The sequence below is a fragment of the Chlamydotis macqueenii genome, chromosome 3 (genome assembly GCF_036417535.1).
Source record: "Chlamydotis macqueenii isolate bChlMac1 chromosome 3, bChlMac1.mat, whole genome shotgun sequence".
NCBI classification, from domain to species: Eukaryota; Metazoa; Chordata; class Aves; order Otidiformes; family Otididae; genus Chlamydotis; species Chlamydotis macqueenii.
Genome location: NC_141558.1, coordinates 127,524,291 through 127,543,396, shown reverse-complemented (window position 1 = coordinate 127,543,396; position 19,106 = coordinate 127,524,291). Strand labels below are relative to the sequence as shown.

At 53.0% G+C, this 19,106-nt stretch overlaps 1 protein-coding gene across 1 annotated transcript; it reads right to left on the bottom strand.

Moving 5' to 3' along the window:
• Positions 1–12,264: 12,264 nt before the first annotated feature.
• LOC147601525 (ubiquitin carboxyl-terminal hydrolase 42-like) lies at positions 12,265–14,243 on the bottom strand. Its single transcript, XM_086743225.1, has 6 exons — positions 14,102–14,243; positions 13,545–13,655; positions 13,367–13,469; positions 13,151–13,218; positions 12,919–12,989; positions 12,265–12,351 (listed from the first exon to the last, which is right to left on the bottom strand). The coding sequence occupies exons 1-6, from the start codon at positions 14,241–14,243 to the stop codon at positions 12,265–12,267; spliced, it is 582 nt and encodes a 193-aa protein (XP_086599351.1).
• Between the last annotated feature and the right edge of the window lie 4,863 nt (positions 14,244–19,106).

Below are 19,106 nucleotides of genomic sequence, written 5' to 3'. Positions count from 1 at the left end.
CACTGCTAGCAGGGTAGTACTCTAATACCGTACGGTACACGCTGTAGCCTAGTTGCTTATACATTTTTACTGCAACCTGATTTGATACTCTCACAAAAAGATCCACGAAAAATCCACCCTTTCTTTGAAAAAAATGAAAAACAAGAAAGCACAGTAAGGAATAGTACATTAACGTATTTCTGAATAATAGCCCCTAACTCGTGATCAGACCAAGACAGGTCTGATCACGTGGTGCGCTAATCAAACATCTTTCACGCTGCAATAACAACAGGCGCACTCCTTTACCGAGGAACAAATCCTGTATAGGCACAAATCCCATTTTATTTTTGTCACACGACCATTCTTCTACACTAGCCAGTAGGTTCAGAATTACGAACAGGAAGAACAGGACAAGCTAAACACCCACATAAGCCTCATATCTGTAAGAAATTATTTAAAAAAAAAAATCTCAATTTTAGCATAAGAATTTTTTTATATGTACATATATATATACACATATATATATTGCCAGGCTCATCCGGAGGGCTTTAAACTGGTGTTGCTGGGGAAGAGGGAGCACAGTCCAGCCCACTGCTGTCAGCATGGCGCCAGTGCCAGCACCGAGGGTCCAGAAGCTGAGGAAGGATCACAGAAAAGTGCAAATAAACCTAAACTGTGATCCAATAGCACCCCTGTCACTCCAGCCAGCAAGTCGGCTTTGTCGGGGGCCCAGCTGAAGTGTCTCTATACCAATGCACGCAGCATGGGGAATAAACAGGAAGAGCTGGAGATGCTTGCACACGAGCAGGGCTACGACCTCATTGGCATCACGGAGACGTGGTGGGATGACACATACGACTGGAGCGTCAACATGGAGGGGTATAGGCTTTTTAGAAAGGACAGGAAGGGGAGACGAGGAGGGGGTGTCGCTCTCTACGTCAGCAACCGGCTGGAGTGTGTGGAGCTCCGCCTGGGGATGGAGGAGGAGCTGACAGAGAGCTTATGGGTCAAGATTAGAGGATGGGGACGGACAGGGGACGTCACGGTAGGGGTCTGTTCCAGGCCGCCTGGCCAGGAGGATAGAGCGGACGAAGTGCTCTATAGGCAGATAGGAGCAGCCTCACGGTCACAGGCCCTGGTCCTCATGGGGGACTTCAACCACCCTGACATCTGTTGGAGAGACAACACGGCAGGGCACAGGCAGTCCAGGAGGTTCCTGGAATGCGTGGATGACAACTTCCTCCTGCAGGCGATAGAGGAGCCGACAAGGAGGGGTGCCATGCTCGAACTTGTACTCACCAACAGGGAGGGGCTGGTGGGGGATGTTAAAGTAAAGGACAGCCTTGGCTGCAGCCACCATGACATGGTGGAGTTCAAGATCCACGGGGCAGCAAGGAAAATACACGGCAAGCTCTCTGCCCTAGACTTCAGGAAGGCGGACTTCGGCCTCTTCAGGGACCTGATGGGCCAAGTGCCATGGGAGGCGGCCCTGGAGGGAAGAGGGGCCCAGGAAAGTTGGTCCATATTCAAGGAGCACCTCCTCCAAGCTCAGCAGAGGTGCATCCCGATGAAAAACAAGTCGGGCAAAAAGGCCAGGAGGCCGGTGTGGATGAGCAAGGAGCTCCTGGACCAACTGAAAGTAAAAAAGGAAGCCTATAGAGGGTGGAAGCGGGGACAGGTAGCCTGGGAGGACTACAAAGAGGCTGCGCGAGTGGCCAGGGATAAGGTAAGGAAGGCCAATGCCCTGGCAGAACTGAATCTGGCCAGGGGTATAAAATGTAACAGGAAGAGCTTTTATAGGTACGTAGGGGACAAAAGAAAGTCCAGGGTAAATGTAGGCCCCCTCCAGAAGGGAACTGGTGTCCTGGTTACCCAGGACATGGAGAAGGCTGAGGTTCTCAATGTCTTTTTTGCCTCAGTCTTCACCAACAAGAGTTCCTGTCCCACCGCCCAAGCTGTAGAAGGTGCAAGCAGGGACTGCGAGGATGAAGAACCGCCCATTGTACTCGAAGAGCAGGTTCGGGATCATCTGAGGAACCTAAAGGTGCACAAGTCCATGGGTCCTGATGAGATCCATCCGCGGGTCCTGAGGGAACTGGCGGATGAAGTTGCCAAGCCACTGGCCATCATATTTGAGAAGTCGTGGCGGTCTGGTGAGGTCCCCGATGACTGGAAGAGAGGGAACATAACCCCAATTTTTAAAAAGGGGAATAAGGAAGACCCAGGTAACTACAGGCCAGTCAGCCTCACCTCTGTGCCTGGCAAGGTCATGGAGCAGATTCTCCTGGAAACCATGCTAAGGCACATGGAGAGCCAGGAGGTGGTTGGTGACAGCCAACATGGCTTCACCAAGGGCAGATCGTGCCTGACCAATTTGGTGGCCTTCTATGACGGGGTGACGGCATCGGTGGACAAGGGACGAGCAACTGACATCATCTACCTGGACTTGTGCAAAGCTTATGACACTGTCCCGCACGACATCCTTCTCTCTAAACTAGAGAGACATGGGTCTGATGGACGGACCACTCGGTGGGTAAGGAGTTGGCTGGATGGCCACACTCAGAGAGTGGTGGTCAACGGCTCAATGTCCATGTGGAGACCGGTCACGACTGGCGTCCCTCAGGGGTCTGTGCTGGGCCCGGCCCTGTTCAACATCTTTGTCAGCGACATGGACAGTGGGATAGAGTGCACCCTCAGCAAGTTTGCCGACGACACCAAGTTGTGTGGTGCTGTCGACACGCTGGAAGGGAGGGATGCCACCCAGAGGGACCTTGACAGGCTGCAGAGGTGGGCCCGTGCCAACCTCATGAAGTTCAACCAGGCCAAGTGCAAGGTCCTGCACCTGGGTCACGGCAATCCCAGGCACAAATACAGGCTGGGTGGGGAATGGATTGAGAGCAGCCCTGAGGAGAAGGACTTGGGAGTGCTGGTGGATGAGAAGCTTAACATGAGCAGGCAATGCGCCCTTGCGGCCCAGAAGGCCAACCGCATCCTGGGCTGCATCAAGAGAAGTGTGGCCAGCAGGTCTAGGGAGGTGATTCTCCCCCTCTACTCTGCCCTGGTGAGACCCTACCTGGAGTACTGTGTCCAGTTCTGGAGCCCCCAACATAAGAAGGACATGGACCAGTTGGAGAAGGTCGGAAGGAGGGCCACGAAGATGATAAAAGAGCTGGAGCACCTCTCTTATGAGGACAGGCTGAGAGAGTTGGGGCTGTTCAGCCTGGAGAAGAGGAGGCTCCGGGGAGACCTGATCGCGGTCTTCCAGTACCTCAAGGGGGCCTACAAGAAAGATGGGGAAAGGCTGTTTAGTAGGGCCTGTTGCGATAGGACAAGGGGTAATGGTTTTAAAATAGAGGGGGGTAGATTTAGATTAGAAATTAGGAAAAAATTTTTTACGATGCGAGTTATAGAACACTGGAACGGGTTGCCCAGAAAGGTGGTGGAGGCCCCATCTCTGGAAGCGTTCAAGGCCAGGCTGGATGAGGCTCTGAGCAACCTGATCTGGTTGGGGATGTCCCTGCTCCTTGCAGGGGGGTTGGACTAGATGACCTTTGAAGGTCCCTTCCAACCCTAACCATTCTATGATTCTATAAAATCCACATTTTAGATTGCATCGGCTTAAGGAGCACCTCCTTCAAAGTGCATAGGTGGGGCAGTGGAATCAGCCACAAAATTCAGTTGCCTAACAGGAGACAGTCCTTCTCCTCACAAGGCAGATTTTTCAGAAAATCATACTATTTTCTGATTTTACCAACTACAGTGCTGTTGCCCTATTAGCATGAGGTGGGGACATTTCCCTGTGGGTTCATTTGACGCTAAATTAAAGTTTGTGCGGGTACACGTAACCACACACGAGATGAAAACTAAGCTCAGATTCTCTCTGCCGTACAAAATTGCTCCAAGCTTGTGCCTGAGGGAATTGCACAAAGCCCACGATTACTGAACACCTATGTTGGAGACCCTGTGGGAAACAGTGCTGATGCTTAGTGAAGCTCTTTTCCTGCCAAGAAAAGGATCTTTTATATAGTATCTCTATTGGAATTCAGGCTACTTCCGACTCATCCTAGCAAGGCAGCTTTCAGAGAAACCCTGAGATTTTAAACCACCAAGCAACATTCATAATTCTTGTTCTCCAGCTATGGGGAATTTCAGCAAATCAGAACACTACTCAACGCAAAATTCTGGGTCTGTTTCATGCAAATCAAATATCTATGCCACAGACATGCATCTGTAGAAAGATCACTTTAAAAGACAAATGTAAAGATAAGCATAGTACTCACTTTTCTGAAATTTCTTCCAGTAGTTCCATCAATTTAGCAGCCAAACCCAGCCGTCGAAATTCTGGTGCAACAGAGAGAGCAGTAACGTGTCTGTGCCATTCTTCCCTAGCCACAGAGCCTTCCGCTTTACCCATGACTGTGAACATACAGAGCATCAGCGCGGTAGCGCCTCTGGAATGATGCACCACCCACAGCTGTACATCTTTACAAAAGAACCAAACAGCGTAGAAACAAACATTGCAATGACAGTGGTAAAGGCTCAGAGAGGGATCTCTATGTTATTGCTCCGATTCAGCAACCATTAAAAATGTCATTTTGCTCAAGTATTACAGTGGTCTCTTGACCAGTGTAAAAAAAAAACAAACAAAACAAAACAAAACTTTTTTTGCAAATTCATTGTTTGAGGAATGACTTCCAAATCCGAGTTTTGAGCAAGTCTCATGAGTCTTTCCCTGAGCTGAATTCAAGACCTGACTAAAGTAACGGAGGAACGGAGGGCTAGAGGCCCAAAGCTAATTCACCATCCCGACAACTACTGGAGACTTTTGGTGACCAAGAGAGAACAGAGCTTGGGACATTTTGCCAAGCTGGCAGCAGAAAGCTAAGGCTTGCAAACACAGTATGTTTAAGGGAGGGGGAAAAAAAAAAGAAAATAAAAAAAGAGGGACATTGTTCTGGGGGGCTTCTTTACAGTTCCTCTCCTTTCTACACAGAGCCAAACCAGTGTTAGTTCACTCGAGTATTCCATACTTCCACACGGGACTCCCATAAACATCCCAGTCACTGCTAATAAGCAACTGATGTGGTGGGTACAGAGAAACCTTCTGCACAGCAAATGCTGGAAGGAATAAACAGACCACCAGCTCTATTTGGAATAATTTCTGAGAAACACAAGTATTCCACGGCAAAGAAGCAACTGACATCCAGACCCAGAGCTCTCCCTCGCAGGCCCATGCAAAACCCCAGCCCAGCATCTGTACTCCCTGATGGCTGACAGCGCGCGAGCCCAGCGCGGGGTGCAGGGGCCCAGTTCCAGGATGGCAGAAAGGCGCACACGCGTTCACCTGCACGACCCTGGGCGGAGGTTACCGCAGTCCCTGCTGCGCTGGGCACGTCAAACCAGAAACTGCTGCTGCGAGGCCTGTGGACACCCTCAGACACGTATGAAGCGGGAAGATGCTACACAAGGCTCCTCTTCCCCGCCAGCTATTTGGAAAACGCGAAGAGCACGAAAAGCTCCCGCGCTATCCCCCCCCAAACACGCAACGCCGCGGGACGGCCGCGCCGGCCAGCCCGGCGCCGCACCGCACCGCACTCACTGTAACCCATCAGCTCCCCGCCGGGCGCCTCGGCGACGATGAAATACTCGGGCCAGTGGGCCAGGTACTGCAGGTAGAAGGGTGTCCCGTACTGCGGCGCTCGGTTAAGGAGCAAGCTGTCGCCGCGGCCCCGCGCCCCCTCCCCGGCGGCAGCGGGAAGGATACGGTCTCCGTCAGCGGGTCCAGGTTGCTGCGGGGGGGCGGAGAGCGACGCTCACCACGGGCCCGGGACCCGCCCGCCGGCCGAGGGCCGCCCCGAGCTCCCCCGGGAGAGGGGTGGAGAGGGGAGGGGGCGGCGGCGGGAAGGGGGAGCCGCCAGCGCGTTCCCCGGGGCCGGGCGGGAGCGGGGAGAGGAGAGGAGAGGCGGGCGGGCGGCGCTCACATGTTGAAGCGGAAGAGGTCGTCGCAGGTGAAGGCGCGGAGCGTCGTCATGCTGCCGCCGCTTCTCCCGCCGGCCCCGCCGCCCCGGAAGCGCTCCGCCGCACACGGCCCTTTCCGCCACGGACGGGCGGCAGCGGAAGCGGCGGGGCCGGGCTGCGCTCGGACGGCGGTTCCGGGGGACACCCCAAGCAGGGCCCGGGGGCCAGGCCCGGGACAGCCGCAGCCCCGAGGGGCTGCCAGCTGGGTTCCCTGGGCGTTATCGTCCCTTCGGAACCGGGCGGTCTCGCAGTACCGGAAAGCGGCCTCCTCTGCTCGAGCAGCCCCAGCGGGCCGCCCCTTTCCCCCGCGCCGCGCCTTATCTCTGCCCTCCCGGCAAGAGCTGGGAGAGCAGCACCGCAACTTTTTTACTGTTGTAGTCGGGCTAATCTACCGGCCCCTTTACACACAGCAGGCATTCCGTTTTCTGCAGTTACGGAAACGGCCTCCCCCACTCCAGTAACGAATCCTCACCCGGTTCGTGATGCTGCAACGCCAGCAGAAAAGGAGGAGCCACCGAGTGTAAGGCGGGCCTGGAAGGCTGAGACCCCAGGGAAGAATGACAGCCTTTGAGATGAAAAATAAAAACAACATGAAGAGTTAGATTTGATTAGCTGCTGCAGGTGGCATGCTATCATTCTGCAGGATGTACTTTTTGTCCTAATGTAGTGTTACCTGTTCTGTTTAACTTCTTTTATTTGTAAGATTTAGGGATTTACTAGCCCCAGCTTTATTTCCTTTAGTGTTTCCAGCTACTTCTCTATCTAAAGAAGAGGGAGTAATAAATAGAGACCACCACCTATAATCTTTTTCTTGCTTTTCAGTATTTAATAAGGTCAAACACCGTTCATTGGAGAAGATGGAATAGCTTATTTTTTACAAGTCATAACTGCTTCCAAATTTTTTGTATCATCTGTTTCCTGGCATTATGAGAAGTGAGAAGTGTGGGGTGGGAAAAAAAGAAAAAAAAGTACCACACAGAAAACCAGGTGGCACAGAGTCTCAAACCTGTGCCATTGCCCGGTATTGGGGAGATGGGGAAAGCCACTGAAGGCTCGACACCCCGGGTCCATCTGCATTTAACTGCTGGCCACCACCGTGCCTCTTTCCCGCTTGGCGGGCTCCAGCTTAGGGCCGGAGGAAAAGGAAGGCAAGGCACCGTCCCCCCTCTTGCCCGTGCCGCCGCCAGGCTTCTCCTGGGCCGGGGGAAGCTGCGGCAGGCTCCATGTTCCCCGGCCGTCCCGTCTGCCCGCGGCTGCTGGCCACGGGGTCCGGCGGGCAGCTTAAGGCCAGAAAATGAGCGGAAAAACAAAAGGACCGGTTTCCAGCTGACACCCACCGCCGGCGCTACGCAGTCCCATTGCCGAGCCCTCAGGGCCAACTGGCAAAGCCGGGGCAGGCCAGATGCCACGGGCTGCCCGGGCTTGTCTCACACCAGCAAAAAAGACAGCGAGGTGACGCCGCCTCGCCCGCACCGTCATTGGGCTCTTAGAGGGGAAGCTGCAGGCGGGCTCCACATGCCGCCGGGGCCATCTGCGTTTGGTCTCGATCTGCCCTGCTTCGCGGGCTTCCAGCTTAAGGCCAGAGTGACAGGGAAAAAAAAAAAAAAGCGGGCGAGGTGCCGCCACCACCGCCCGTCCCCGTGAAGGGGACCTTGCCGGGGAGCCCGGGGGAAGCCACAGCAGGCCTTGCCCCCCCGGACTTTTCAGCGTTCGAGTGCCGATCAAGCGCTGCTGGCCACCGGTCTTCGCCCTGCCCCGTGGGGAAACACATGCCCCAGGGAAACTGGGGACGAGGTGCCACCACCTTGGCCCATGCTATGCAGTCCCTTCACCGAGCCCTCCAGACCCCGGCAAGCCGGGAGACCCTGCACCCCGCTGGCCGCCCACGTGGGGTTTACACGGGGGAAAACGGAGAACCAGCAGGCAGCAGTGCCGCCGCCTCGCCCGCTCCACATCATCAGGCTCTTGGGGGCTGGGGGAGCTGTGGACACGCTCCGCACGCCTCCTCGGCCGTCTGCCACTGCCCCAGCCTTCCAGCGCTAGAGTGCCGGCTACTACAGCCACCGTGCTTCGCCCCTTCACTGCCTCAGCCACCTCGGTCTCGCACACCGTCTAACAGCCCTTGGTTGACACTGCCCTCCGGACGAGTCACCGCTCACCCTATAATACAGACAGATGCGTCCCCACCTCCGGGGAGCTCCGGGAGGCCCTTCTGTGCCCACCGGGGAGGCGCAACAGCGACGCCGACTTTTACCATGACGTAACTGGAGCGATGGCTGCAATGGGAAATGACTCCTGTGAGTAACAGCCTCACCCGCATGCTTGGACTTTGTGAATCCCCTGATCTTCCTGCTGGTGAGGGGAGGCCCGGGCTCTCACTGGCAGCCTGGCAACAGCTGTGCCATTGGCCACAGCAGAGCCAATCAGCAGAGCCAGAGGGTGGCCTGTCAGTTACAGCCGGCCTGGGGCCCGAGGGGCAGAGGCCCAAGCAGGCTGAGGAGAAGGCAAGGTGAGCTGGGCCAGAGGCAGCTGAGGAGGCTCTGATCAGCAGCCCAAAACAGTTACCCCCAGTGTAGCACCGGTTCAGGGCACCCCTGGTACGAGCAGCACAGACCCTTTCCCCACCGTTCCTGGCTGCTGGGTGCAGCTGAGCCACAGGCCGGGCAGGGGCCAACAGTCTCCTGCCTTGGTTGCCACTTGGCTTGAGAAACAAGCCAGAACTTTGTTGACACCACCTCAAGGGAGGTGAGGAAAAAAAACCAAACAAAACGACGTAGTAGAAAGGCGAACAGCTGTTCCCGGATACAACATCCTGCTCAAGAACTACCTTCCTAGCTCCCCTCTCTGAGATAACAACCCTCCTAGCTCCCCTCTCCAAGGTCGCGTTCCCACAGCTGTGTGCAGCTTGTAATTGCCCAGAGTGGCCCTACTCGGACCACCACTGAAATGCTTCACACAACGGACCGCAGCTCCTCCAGGAGCCTCCTGCGGCCTGGGCTCCTCTCCACGGGCTGCAGCTTCCTGCTGGAGCTGTCGATGGCCGCCTGAGGGGGGGCAGCATTGGTGGCTGGATCCTCTTCTAGGCATCCCTTTCACAGAATCGCCAGCCTTGCATCCTCCATGGCTCAGAGCAGAATTTCTGCACGCTGATGAGACCCAGTACCGATCCCTGGCTGACACCACCAGTTACTGGCCTCACGCTACGCTTGGTGCCGCTGAGCAGCACCCTCTGGGCCTGGACGTTTATCCGGTGTCAAGTCCCCCTCCCTGTCGGCTCATCCAGCCCATTTCCCTGAGGTTGACTTGAATTCCATATTTAGAATGAAGAGACTGCAAGATGGGCACAGGCAAGCACACTGCTTTCCAGATCCCAAGACATAAATCTCCCACACTGGGTATTTCCAGCAACTGCCACAAAAGCTACAGGGAAGAAAACACCTCAGAAATTACATACGCAATGCCAACAAGTGGTTTTAATTCTGGCTTTTGCTTTTCTACCTGTTGGTACCAAACGGGTGTTATTTTTGCAAGTTGATCCCAAAAGTGGAACATGGATAGTCCGTAGTGTCCACAAAGTGGCTGTGGAGATCACAGCCCTGCCGCGGGGATCTGCTGTACTCTCTCTTGCCTCAGCTGAGTTTGCTCCTGAGCAGCCCTGGGGTCAGGACCCGACTTGGAGCTGGCGTTGAAGGGCTCTGGAGCTGCATCCTCCCTTGAGGTTCAGGGACAATGGGGAGGACTTGTTGTGCAGCTCCTCCTCCTCCTGGCTGACGGCTGGTAGTCCGTGTGCTCCACGAACCGGCTGCGGAGATCATAGCCCCGCTGCAGGGATCTGCTCCACCTTCTCTGCTTTAGCTGAGTGCTCTCCTTGGCAGCCCTGGGTGCAGGAGCCCACTTCGAGCTGGCTTTGGAGGGTCCTGGTGCTATATCATCCCCTGGGGCCTGGGCACAGTGTGGAGGACTTGTTCTCCACTTCCTCTTCCTCCTGCTCACTAACGGGTTGTAGTCTCTGCACTCCACACACCGGCTGTGGAGATCATAGCCCCACTGCAGGGATGTGCCCCACTGACTCTGCATTGGCAGGGTTTGCTCCCAAGCAACACCGTCCATGGGGGCCAACCGGAAGCTGCCGTTGGACAGTCCTGGAGCTGTGTCATGCCTGCGAGCACGGAGATGGCTAGGAGGACTATTTCTCCTCCTCCCTGCTGAATGCTCGTAGTCCATGCTGACCAGCAACCTGCTGTAGAGATCCCTGCCCCATTGCGGTGATCTGCTCCAGGCCCTCTCCCTGGCCCTGTTCCTCTGGCAGCAAGAAGAAGGGCTCAAAGCATGCTCCTCTTTCTTGCCGTCTTCTTGCACAGCGTGCAGCACACGGTCCCATGGCTGGCAATGGACCAGGAGGCCATGTTGAGCCTGTGTGGCCAGGTGGGGGCATGGCCAGCCTGCAGATGCCTCCTGTGCAGCTGCCCAGCTTAGCTGGCTGGTGCTGGCTGTTGTGGAGGAGCTGCTGTCCTCTGGAGAGTCCTCCATGCCCACCGCCATGTCCTGCAAAGAGAGCAGTGAAAATATCCTGCTTTTTCCTCCTGAGAGGACCAGAACAGTGGGTGTGAGGGGACAGCTAAGGGCCTCCCAAAAGCTCTCCTGGAGGGCTGCAAAGGCAGAAGGGCCAAAGGCGCACAAACGGGATGGATCTAGGCGGGATGCTTTGAGAGGGAGCAGCGTTGCAACTGGGAAGAAAGTTGCAGTGTTGGAGGGCAACGAGAGCAATGCCAAGGACCCAGAAAGAAACTCAGTGTCCATCTGGTGCCCAGACCCACCTCCCTCAGACGTACCTTAGTCCTACCAGGCAGAGCCTGGGGTCCCACAGGTCCCGCCTGCTTGCTGCCGGCTGCCCATTGGCTGAGGAAGGAACGGGCATGTGATGGGGCCGGTGAGGGAGAAGCCCTTTCTTCAATTTTCAAATCAGAGCACCTGCAGGGAAACAATTTATCTGCATTTAGGGCCTTTCTTACAGTCTCCTCCGGGGTTCAGTCATTTTCTTGGGGTGGTTTCTATGACAAAGAGAAGACATAAGCAAGACTACAAATAAAAATTTGATTGAGGTCTTCCCACCAGGTCCGCCCCTGTCAGAGCAAGACCTCGGCACTGAGCAATGCAGGTAGTCTTTGTCTCCTATGACAGAAACACTCAGGAAGATGAGGTGAAGAAGAAGAGCAACACCACGAAAAGGAAACGTATTGTGAGCACAGTTTGACGCTTGTCATTACCTGACGTAGAACAGTAAATAGGCTTGCTGCCTGAGAACTGTGTTGATGTTGTGAAGAACCACATTCTCATCGTCCATCTTGTACCACAGCCCATTGCTGGCCTGCAAAGAAGGCATTGGTATCTGCAGGTGGCTTCCCCACAAAACCCCAGGCAGAAAAACTATAGAACCAAGAGTACGTCAAAACAAATCCAATCCAGCTGGTAAGGAGACCTTCTCCCCCAAAACCTGGGCTGCCGGTAACACTAGCATGAGAGTTTGTCTTCCCCAGGACACATTTTTCCCTTGCTAGGAAGGAAGTCGCTCTTTACCTTTGTGTAGCAGAAATAGTGTCCTACATGGCAGCTGCCACCGCTATGCACCAGGACAGCATACAAGGAGTAGAGGAGTGGTTCTCCAGCTGTCTGAGATGTGTACGGCCGAAGATCCAAGTACTCGGGATACTCCACAAACTATGGAGGGACAAAGAGGGCTCACAAATGATCCTGAAATACCAGATGAAATAGCCTTCCAAGACCAGGGGCCAGAGGGGTATAAATGCATCTTTGGGGCTCATGAACACGAGAGCTTCTGAAAGAGCCTGCTGCTTTGAGAGATCTCCTGCTCCAGGAAAAGAAGGTTGCACTCCAATTGCGTACACACCTTGTTGATCTTCCTGCCGGTGAAAGCTTCAAACCTCTTCAGACACACCGTGAGAATCTTGGGCACGCGATGGATTGTAAACCTCCTGGAGGCGGCAACCATCTTGTCACACCTTGAAACCAAGCACAGAGCCAGCTGCTGAAATGCACCCTTTCTCCGCCCCAGAAGGCCAGACAAGCTCTCACATCTTCTCACACATCCTTACGTGATTTTAAGGCTATTCAGTACCATAAGGCCATACTAAAAACCGTCCGTGTCTCATTCTCGTGCATCTAACCAATGTGAAAAGATAACTTATGCTCGATGACATGGAGCACCTTCTCGTAGGCTCTAGTATTACTATGTCGTTAGTAATCATCTTACTGGCTACATTTAAAGCAGTTTTCACCATCCAGCTGCTCGGGTTTCACAAAGTCCTCCAGAGCTGCGATGAGAGACGAGGCTGCCTGGAGGAGTGAGAAAGGAGAGCCTTGAGCTGCGGTAGGTGTTTGCGCCCTCGCCCAAACACTTACTAGGAGCAGACAAGGAGAGCCAGGTAGCTGATGCTGAGGAGACCCACTGTCAACCCACAAGCAGCGTCCAGCAGGTGGCAGAAGGAGGATATGGTGATGCACATTTTCCTCCATTCCCAGGGATTCCCAGGGCTATCAAGAGCTACCTCTCTGAGGCACCGCACGGTTCGGCTACCGATGGTGTGCAGGGTCATCAATAATGAAGACAACACAACCCATCAGCCTGGGAGTCAGACTGGGTGTTGAGGGAGGGCAAAGGGAACAAGGATGAGAGTGTGTCAAGGGTGCAGCGAGGACAATGCGTGCTTGTCCAGCTTAAAGCCAGCACCTCCAGGGAGACCACTGCCATGGCCGCACCAGAAGGACACCGTCCATTCCGCTTCCCCCCCACCAGCAAGCTCTCTTGTGTTTGCAGTATACGTTTTTTAAGACAACTGCCTTGATTCTGGAAAGCTACAGGGGCCTTGGAACGTCTTGAATCACAGTTACAAACCCTCTTACTTCTATAGCCAAAGGCATATCCAGGAAGGCCTCGTACGAGTTGGAAACCGCTTTGCAGCTCAAGCACGCGACTGGAAGGCAAAACAAAACGCTCAGCGATAGAGGAGGTCGACTGACCGTGTTGGTAGGCACTCTTCATACCTGCTATGCCAGTCACATGATCAGCTGTTTGTCACAGGCAGACAGAAGGGCACAGACAATTGCAAGGAGAGCAATAGCTGTGGGAAAGTACCTCTGGATCTCAGAAAGCCCCCAAATATTTGATGAATGATGGTAGTTGATTGAGAAGAGATGTCCAAGCTGGGAACAAATGGAAAGGCAGACAGTTATCTCCTCCAAGAGTTTTGCTTTGTCTGAAAGCACTGGGTGTAAGCTTTTCCTTGATGGGAGGACATCAAGGAGTCCAAAGGGCTCATGAACACTGAAAAGGTAACTTGCTTCTGCTTACTTGCTGCTTCCAGTCAGACAATCTCTCTGCATGGCATTGACAGTACAGTGTAAGAACTCGTGGGCGTCTTCCTGCACTCCAAACCTGAAGTGTTCTCCTATTCCTAAGAAAGAAGAAGTTAGTAGTTCTGTCCTACAAGAAGGGAAGAAAACATGTCAAAGCACCTGAAATTACTTACTTGTGAGAACACTGACGAGTGCCAAAGGCCTGATGGCACTGTCTGAGGAATGCAAGACGTTGGTAACGTGCTGTTCCATTCTGCACATCACGCAGAAGCCTTGCTGGTGACCTGAACAGGGAGGGCGGAAGTAAGCTTCTCAGGTTAGCAAAATGTCCATAGCGATGGGAAACCTAACGGAGATCATGAAGTTACAAGAAGAGTCTCCGCCCCTCTCCTCCCAGGGTGCCAATGTCCCAACAAGCCCGGGACATTTTCGTGCGTAGAAAACGTTCTGCAGAGGGATGCTAAACTGACAGAAGTTTTCTGTGCAATAAGCAAGGAGAGTATAACTTGCAGGGATAGGGACCAAGACCCAGGGCTAGGAAGAGGTGGCTCTCTGAAGATGAACACACCTAGATACGACAAGTGGCTTCTAGGCTTGAGTGTCCAAAGAACACCAAGTTGGGCGATGGCCAGAGAAGGGGCTGCTTTTCTCCTCCATCAGCTTCCAGATTGTGGGACTCCTTGGGAAGTGCCCAACAGATTTACAAGGAGATGTTCATAAAAGCACTCACACAACCGGCTGTGCTCCCGAGAGAGCAGGTAGTTGGCCAGAGGGGGTGTGTACGTCAGGCACTGCAGGACGGAGTTCAGGAAGCATGTATTGCCCAGGTTCTTGAGTCCTGCTCCAGCTCTCTGTCTTTGCTGCCAGCCCATGCAAATCTTCTCCGGAGGAAAGAGGATTCTTTGTGGAGGAGCCATTCCCTCCACAACAACTGCAGGGAAATGACATTTGAAAAGAGATGAGACGATATTGTTGCACGAAAGCATATGGTCAAAGTCGAGTTCTGTACAGGAGCACGCAGGACAACCAGCTAGAACCTCCAACCCAGAAGCATGGTTGCTCTCAGGAAATGCCCCAGAATTCACGCTAGGCTGGTCAGCACATCAGCATTCAGGGATCGGGCACCAGCTACGTCTGTTGCCTTTGGGGACTCACAAAGTCCAAGCCTGCGGGTGAGGCTGTTACTCACAGGAGTCGTTTCCCATTGCAGCCATCGCTCCTCTCAGGAACAGAGGGGAAAGCTCTGGAGGACAAAGGACATGCTGCAGAAAGAGAAGATCAGCGCCAGTCCCGTCACCTGGTTGCAAAGAAATGATTGCACCTCAGGAAAATGATTTAAAACAGCAACCCACAGAACAGCAACCACCATCAAAAGTGTTTCAGTGGTACTTGGAACTGCAGCAGAGCTACAGGCTGACAGCCCTACTGTCCCTGTCATGGGAATCCAGTTGACAGCAGTGATGAAGGCCCTTTTGAAAGACTGTACTGCGTGTCACCTTCTCTGACGAGGACCTGCTGCTTGCCTGTTGCCAGGGTTAGCAGCAGAGCCCTCTGGTTCTCCAGCCCACACTTTCCCACCTTGTACGCAGGAGGGGCCGGCTTTCGGCCATTACTTTAACAGCTGCCTTTGCTGTGCTCCTTTTCTCTCTCCCTGCCTACCGCTTCACTCAGGATGGGCCTCTTGTCATCAGCCCAATGCCTCAGACTACACTGTCCCCTCCCCCACTTCACTATCCTTGGATACGGTAAAGAAATAACAATTAGCAAACTGGAACTCTCCCCATATGCTTATCTGGCCAGCCTATAAGGGTGTACTAGCTCAGCCTGCACCTTGGAAGGTCTAGACCAACCTATGCTTTTCTCCCCTATCTGTCCTGAAAGTCAAATGATAATCGCCTTTGGAAGAGGATGGAAGTTGAGGAGAAGCGGACAGTAAACGATAAGCGGTTGGAAAAGACTAGCCACACAAGTAGCAAAGGAAGGAGCCGAGCTATCCCGAAGGCCAGCTCAGTCCAACTAGCTTTTGCTGGCCTGCTTTCCGGGATACCAAGGCGTGGCCAGGCAAGCTCACAAGCACCAGGCGGGTTCCGCATCACTGCCTCTTTGTGACACGGGGCCATACGGAGGCGCATGGGGACATACAGTGGCCACGCAGCTACCACAGCCCGGGCACCTCACGTAGTCAGCACAGTCTCCAAAAAGTTGATGGCAGCCCATGCAAATCTTCTACGGTTGGTCGTAGTGCATGTTTTTGGGTTCTCCGTTTTTAAGAGTTGAGATACCATAAAAGTGTGTTCCTCTGCATGCTTCGATACAGTCAAAGGCATTAGCAAATTTGCCTGTCTTTTTGGTAGCCTTTCCATTGTAGTGCTGGGGATTTTTTTTTGTTTCTTAAAGTAAAATCACATGGGGCATGTCTTAGGTCTCTCTTTTTTAAATAATAAATCAAAACTTATAAAAGTTAAAGTTTTATAATTTACTGCTTAAACTGTATCTTACAGTTGCAGCATACAATTTATTAGGCATTTAGATGTTTGTTCTAAGTGTTTAAAAAGCGAAGCAACAGAATTTATTCAAGCACTGTCAGCAAGACTCCCTTGCAGGAGGTGGCTGGAACACCAGAGTTACCCACCTCTATCTGTCCCTTTGCTCACTCTATCCACACTGGCAGTAAGGGTCCTGCAGTTCATCTCACCCAGAGTCATCTTGTCATCGGTAGGCATCACCTCAGGCTTGAGGGGACGGCACAGCCATGATCTTGAGGTTTACTCGGTGCCCCACCATTTTCCCTCACTGCTTCCGTGAGCACTGAGCTGCATAGGTCAGGAGATGTACCTCTCCACCAGTCCCCCTGTACAGCAATCCCCAGTTCAGGCTCAGAAATGCACGTGCCCTTTTCTTGGAGACTTGCACACTAAGCAAGCCATTTGGTCCAGTAGCCAGAGCAGCAACGTGACCTGGGGGACTGTCCATCTTCCTGGTAGTCCAAAAGCCAGTTACAGTCAAGCACATGCTCAGGAAGCACTTGGACCACCACAGTTCCAGCCGTATCAACCAACAAGTAAAGCTGGCCAGATGACAGCTGACAGCTAGGGTGTTGCTCTCAGGTATTTGTTCCTGCAAACTCACCAAGAGCCACTGGGAGCCACAAGAAGAGGCCTTTCAAGACCATCATCATCTGTAAGGGCATCTTTTGCCTGGAAAAGAGGGAGGGAGTCCTGTGGCTGCCAAAAAAAAACCAAAACACCACCCCAATAATAATGACTGAGGACCCTGAGGCTGGGGACACAGGATTCGGGGAATACACCTGGCATTCTGTGAATGACAATTTAGGGCTGTGTGCTCCCCAGCCCACTTAAGCCATAAACACCAGTGGGGATTGTGATGGCTGCATGCTGCTGAAGCTGGAGACCGGGACGGATGGGAACATGGTATCCAAGGTCTCTGTGGAAAAGTGGCCCAGATATCTTGCTGACATGCAACTATAGCTGCAAGTCAATCATACTTTATCAATCAGGGGCATCCGAGGAATCATTGAGCTCTTTTCTAGCGGAGTGAGCTGCACGCCAACAGTAGGGATGCCTCTCAAGGTTACTCCTCGGAGTTGAGCGATTTCTTGCCACAACAGGATTAACAGGATGCCTAACATTGAAAGGTTTGCTAAGATGATAAAGACTACATTGTGCATATGTAGTCTTTTAGACATTAACAGTTGATAAAGTCTGGGACTAGGAGTTTCGAAAGTAAGGGGCCCTTTCTGAAACGCACCGCTAAACGGCAAGATCTCCCTGACAATTTTGTCTGACCTTGTCCTATATGCAGTAAATAATGCAGTGTACCTTGCCATTGAATCTTGTTAAACGACTGTATCATTTAACATTACACTTCATTAACCCACTCTTTTTACAATTTATTGTGGATTTGACTTCTCTCTTACAACTGATGTGCCTCATGCCATCAGTTTTCCCCAAAGCAGAAGTTCTTTTACCCGCTATGCAAGAGCCAATCAACATACTGAGTTGAGATACTCATTTCTTTTCAATCTGTAGTGGCAGTGGCGAGTGCTAGGTATCTAACACAGCCAGCACGCCTCTTAGAAGTACAAGGGGCATTTTCTACAAAGTAATAACCACAATAAAATAATTGATTGGTTACCTATACTTTTTTGTACCGCTCATGTGTTTTAAACATTTAGGGACTCCCTCTTCATTAGAATGCTTCTTATCTATAAGCCAGTGTAATTTTTAGCATTAAAATCAACAAAGAATTAATCTTAGTTAAGTGTAGGCTTGTGTCATAGTTCAGGCCTGATCCGGACCAGACTGCTCAGTGTCTCTCTCACTGCCCCCACACTCCAAGAGACTAGAGGGAGATAATGTAAGAAAAACGGCTCGAGGTTTGAGATAAGGACAGGGAGAAATCCTTAAAGTTAACATTACAGGCAAAGAGACTCAACTTGGGGAAAACTTAATTTATTACTACAAACAGCAGGATAATGAGACAGAGAACAAGATAACCTTCCCCCACTCCTCCCTCTTCCCAAGCCTAACATTATCTCTACCACCTTCCCCCCCCGGGCAGCGCAGGGGGGAAGAGGGAATGGGGGTTGCGGTCATAGAATCATAGAATCATAGAATGGTTAGGGTTGGAAGGGACCTTCAAAGGTCATCTAGTCCAACCCCCCTGCAAAGGAGCAGGGACATCCCTGACTAGATCAGGTTGCTCAGAGCCTCATCCAGCCTGGCCTTGAACGTTTCCAGGGATGGGGCCTCCACCACCTTTCTGGGCAACCCGTTCCAGTGTTCTATAACTCGCATCGTAAAAAATTTTTTCCTAATTTCTAATCTAAATCTACCCCCCTCTATTTTAAAACCATTACCACTCGTCCTATCGCAACAGGCCCTACTAAACAGCCTTTCCCCATCTTTCTTGTAGGCCCCCTTGAGGTACTGGAAGACCGCGATCAGGTCTCCCCGGAGCCTCCTCTTCTGCAGGCTGAACAGCCCCAACTCTCTCAGCCTGTCCTCATAAGAGAGGTGCTCCAGCCCTTTTATCATCTTCGTGGCCTTCCTCTGGACCTTCCCCAACTGGTCCATGTCCTTCTTGTGTTGGGGGCTCCAGAACTGGACACAGTACTCCAGGTGGGGTCTCACCAGGGCAGAGTAGAGGGGGAGAATCACCTCCCTCGACCTGCTGGCCACGCTCCTCTTGATGCAGCCCATGATGCTGTTGGCCTTTTGGGCCGCAAGGGCGCATTGCCTGCTCATGTTAAGCTTCTCATCCACCAGCACTCCCAAGTCCGTCTCCTCAGGGCTGCTCTCCATCCATTCCCCGCCCAGCCTGTATTTGTGCCTGGGATTGCCGTGACCCAGGTGCAGGACCTTGCACTTGGCCTGGTTGAACTTCATGAGGTTGGCACGGGCCCACCTCTCCAGCCTGTCAAGGTCCCTCTGGGTGGCATCCCTCCCTTCCAGCGTGTCGACAGCACCACACAACTTGGTGTCGTCGGCGAACTTGTTGAGGGTGCACTCTATCCCACTGTCCATGTCGCCAACAAAGATGTTGAACAGGGCCGGGCCCAGCATGGACCCCTGAGGGACGCCACTCGTGACCGGTCTCCACATGGACATTGAGCCGTTGACCACCACTCTCTGAGTGTGGCCATCCAGCCAACTCCTTACCCACCGAGTGGTCCGTCCATCAGACCCATGTCTCTCTAGTTGAGAGAGAAGGAT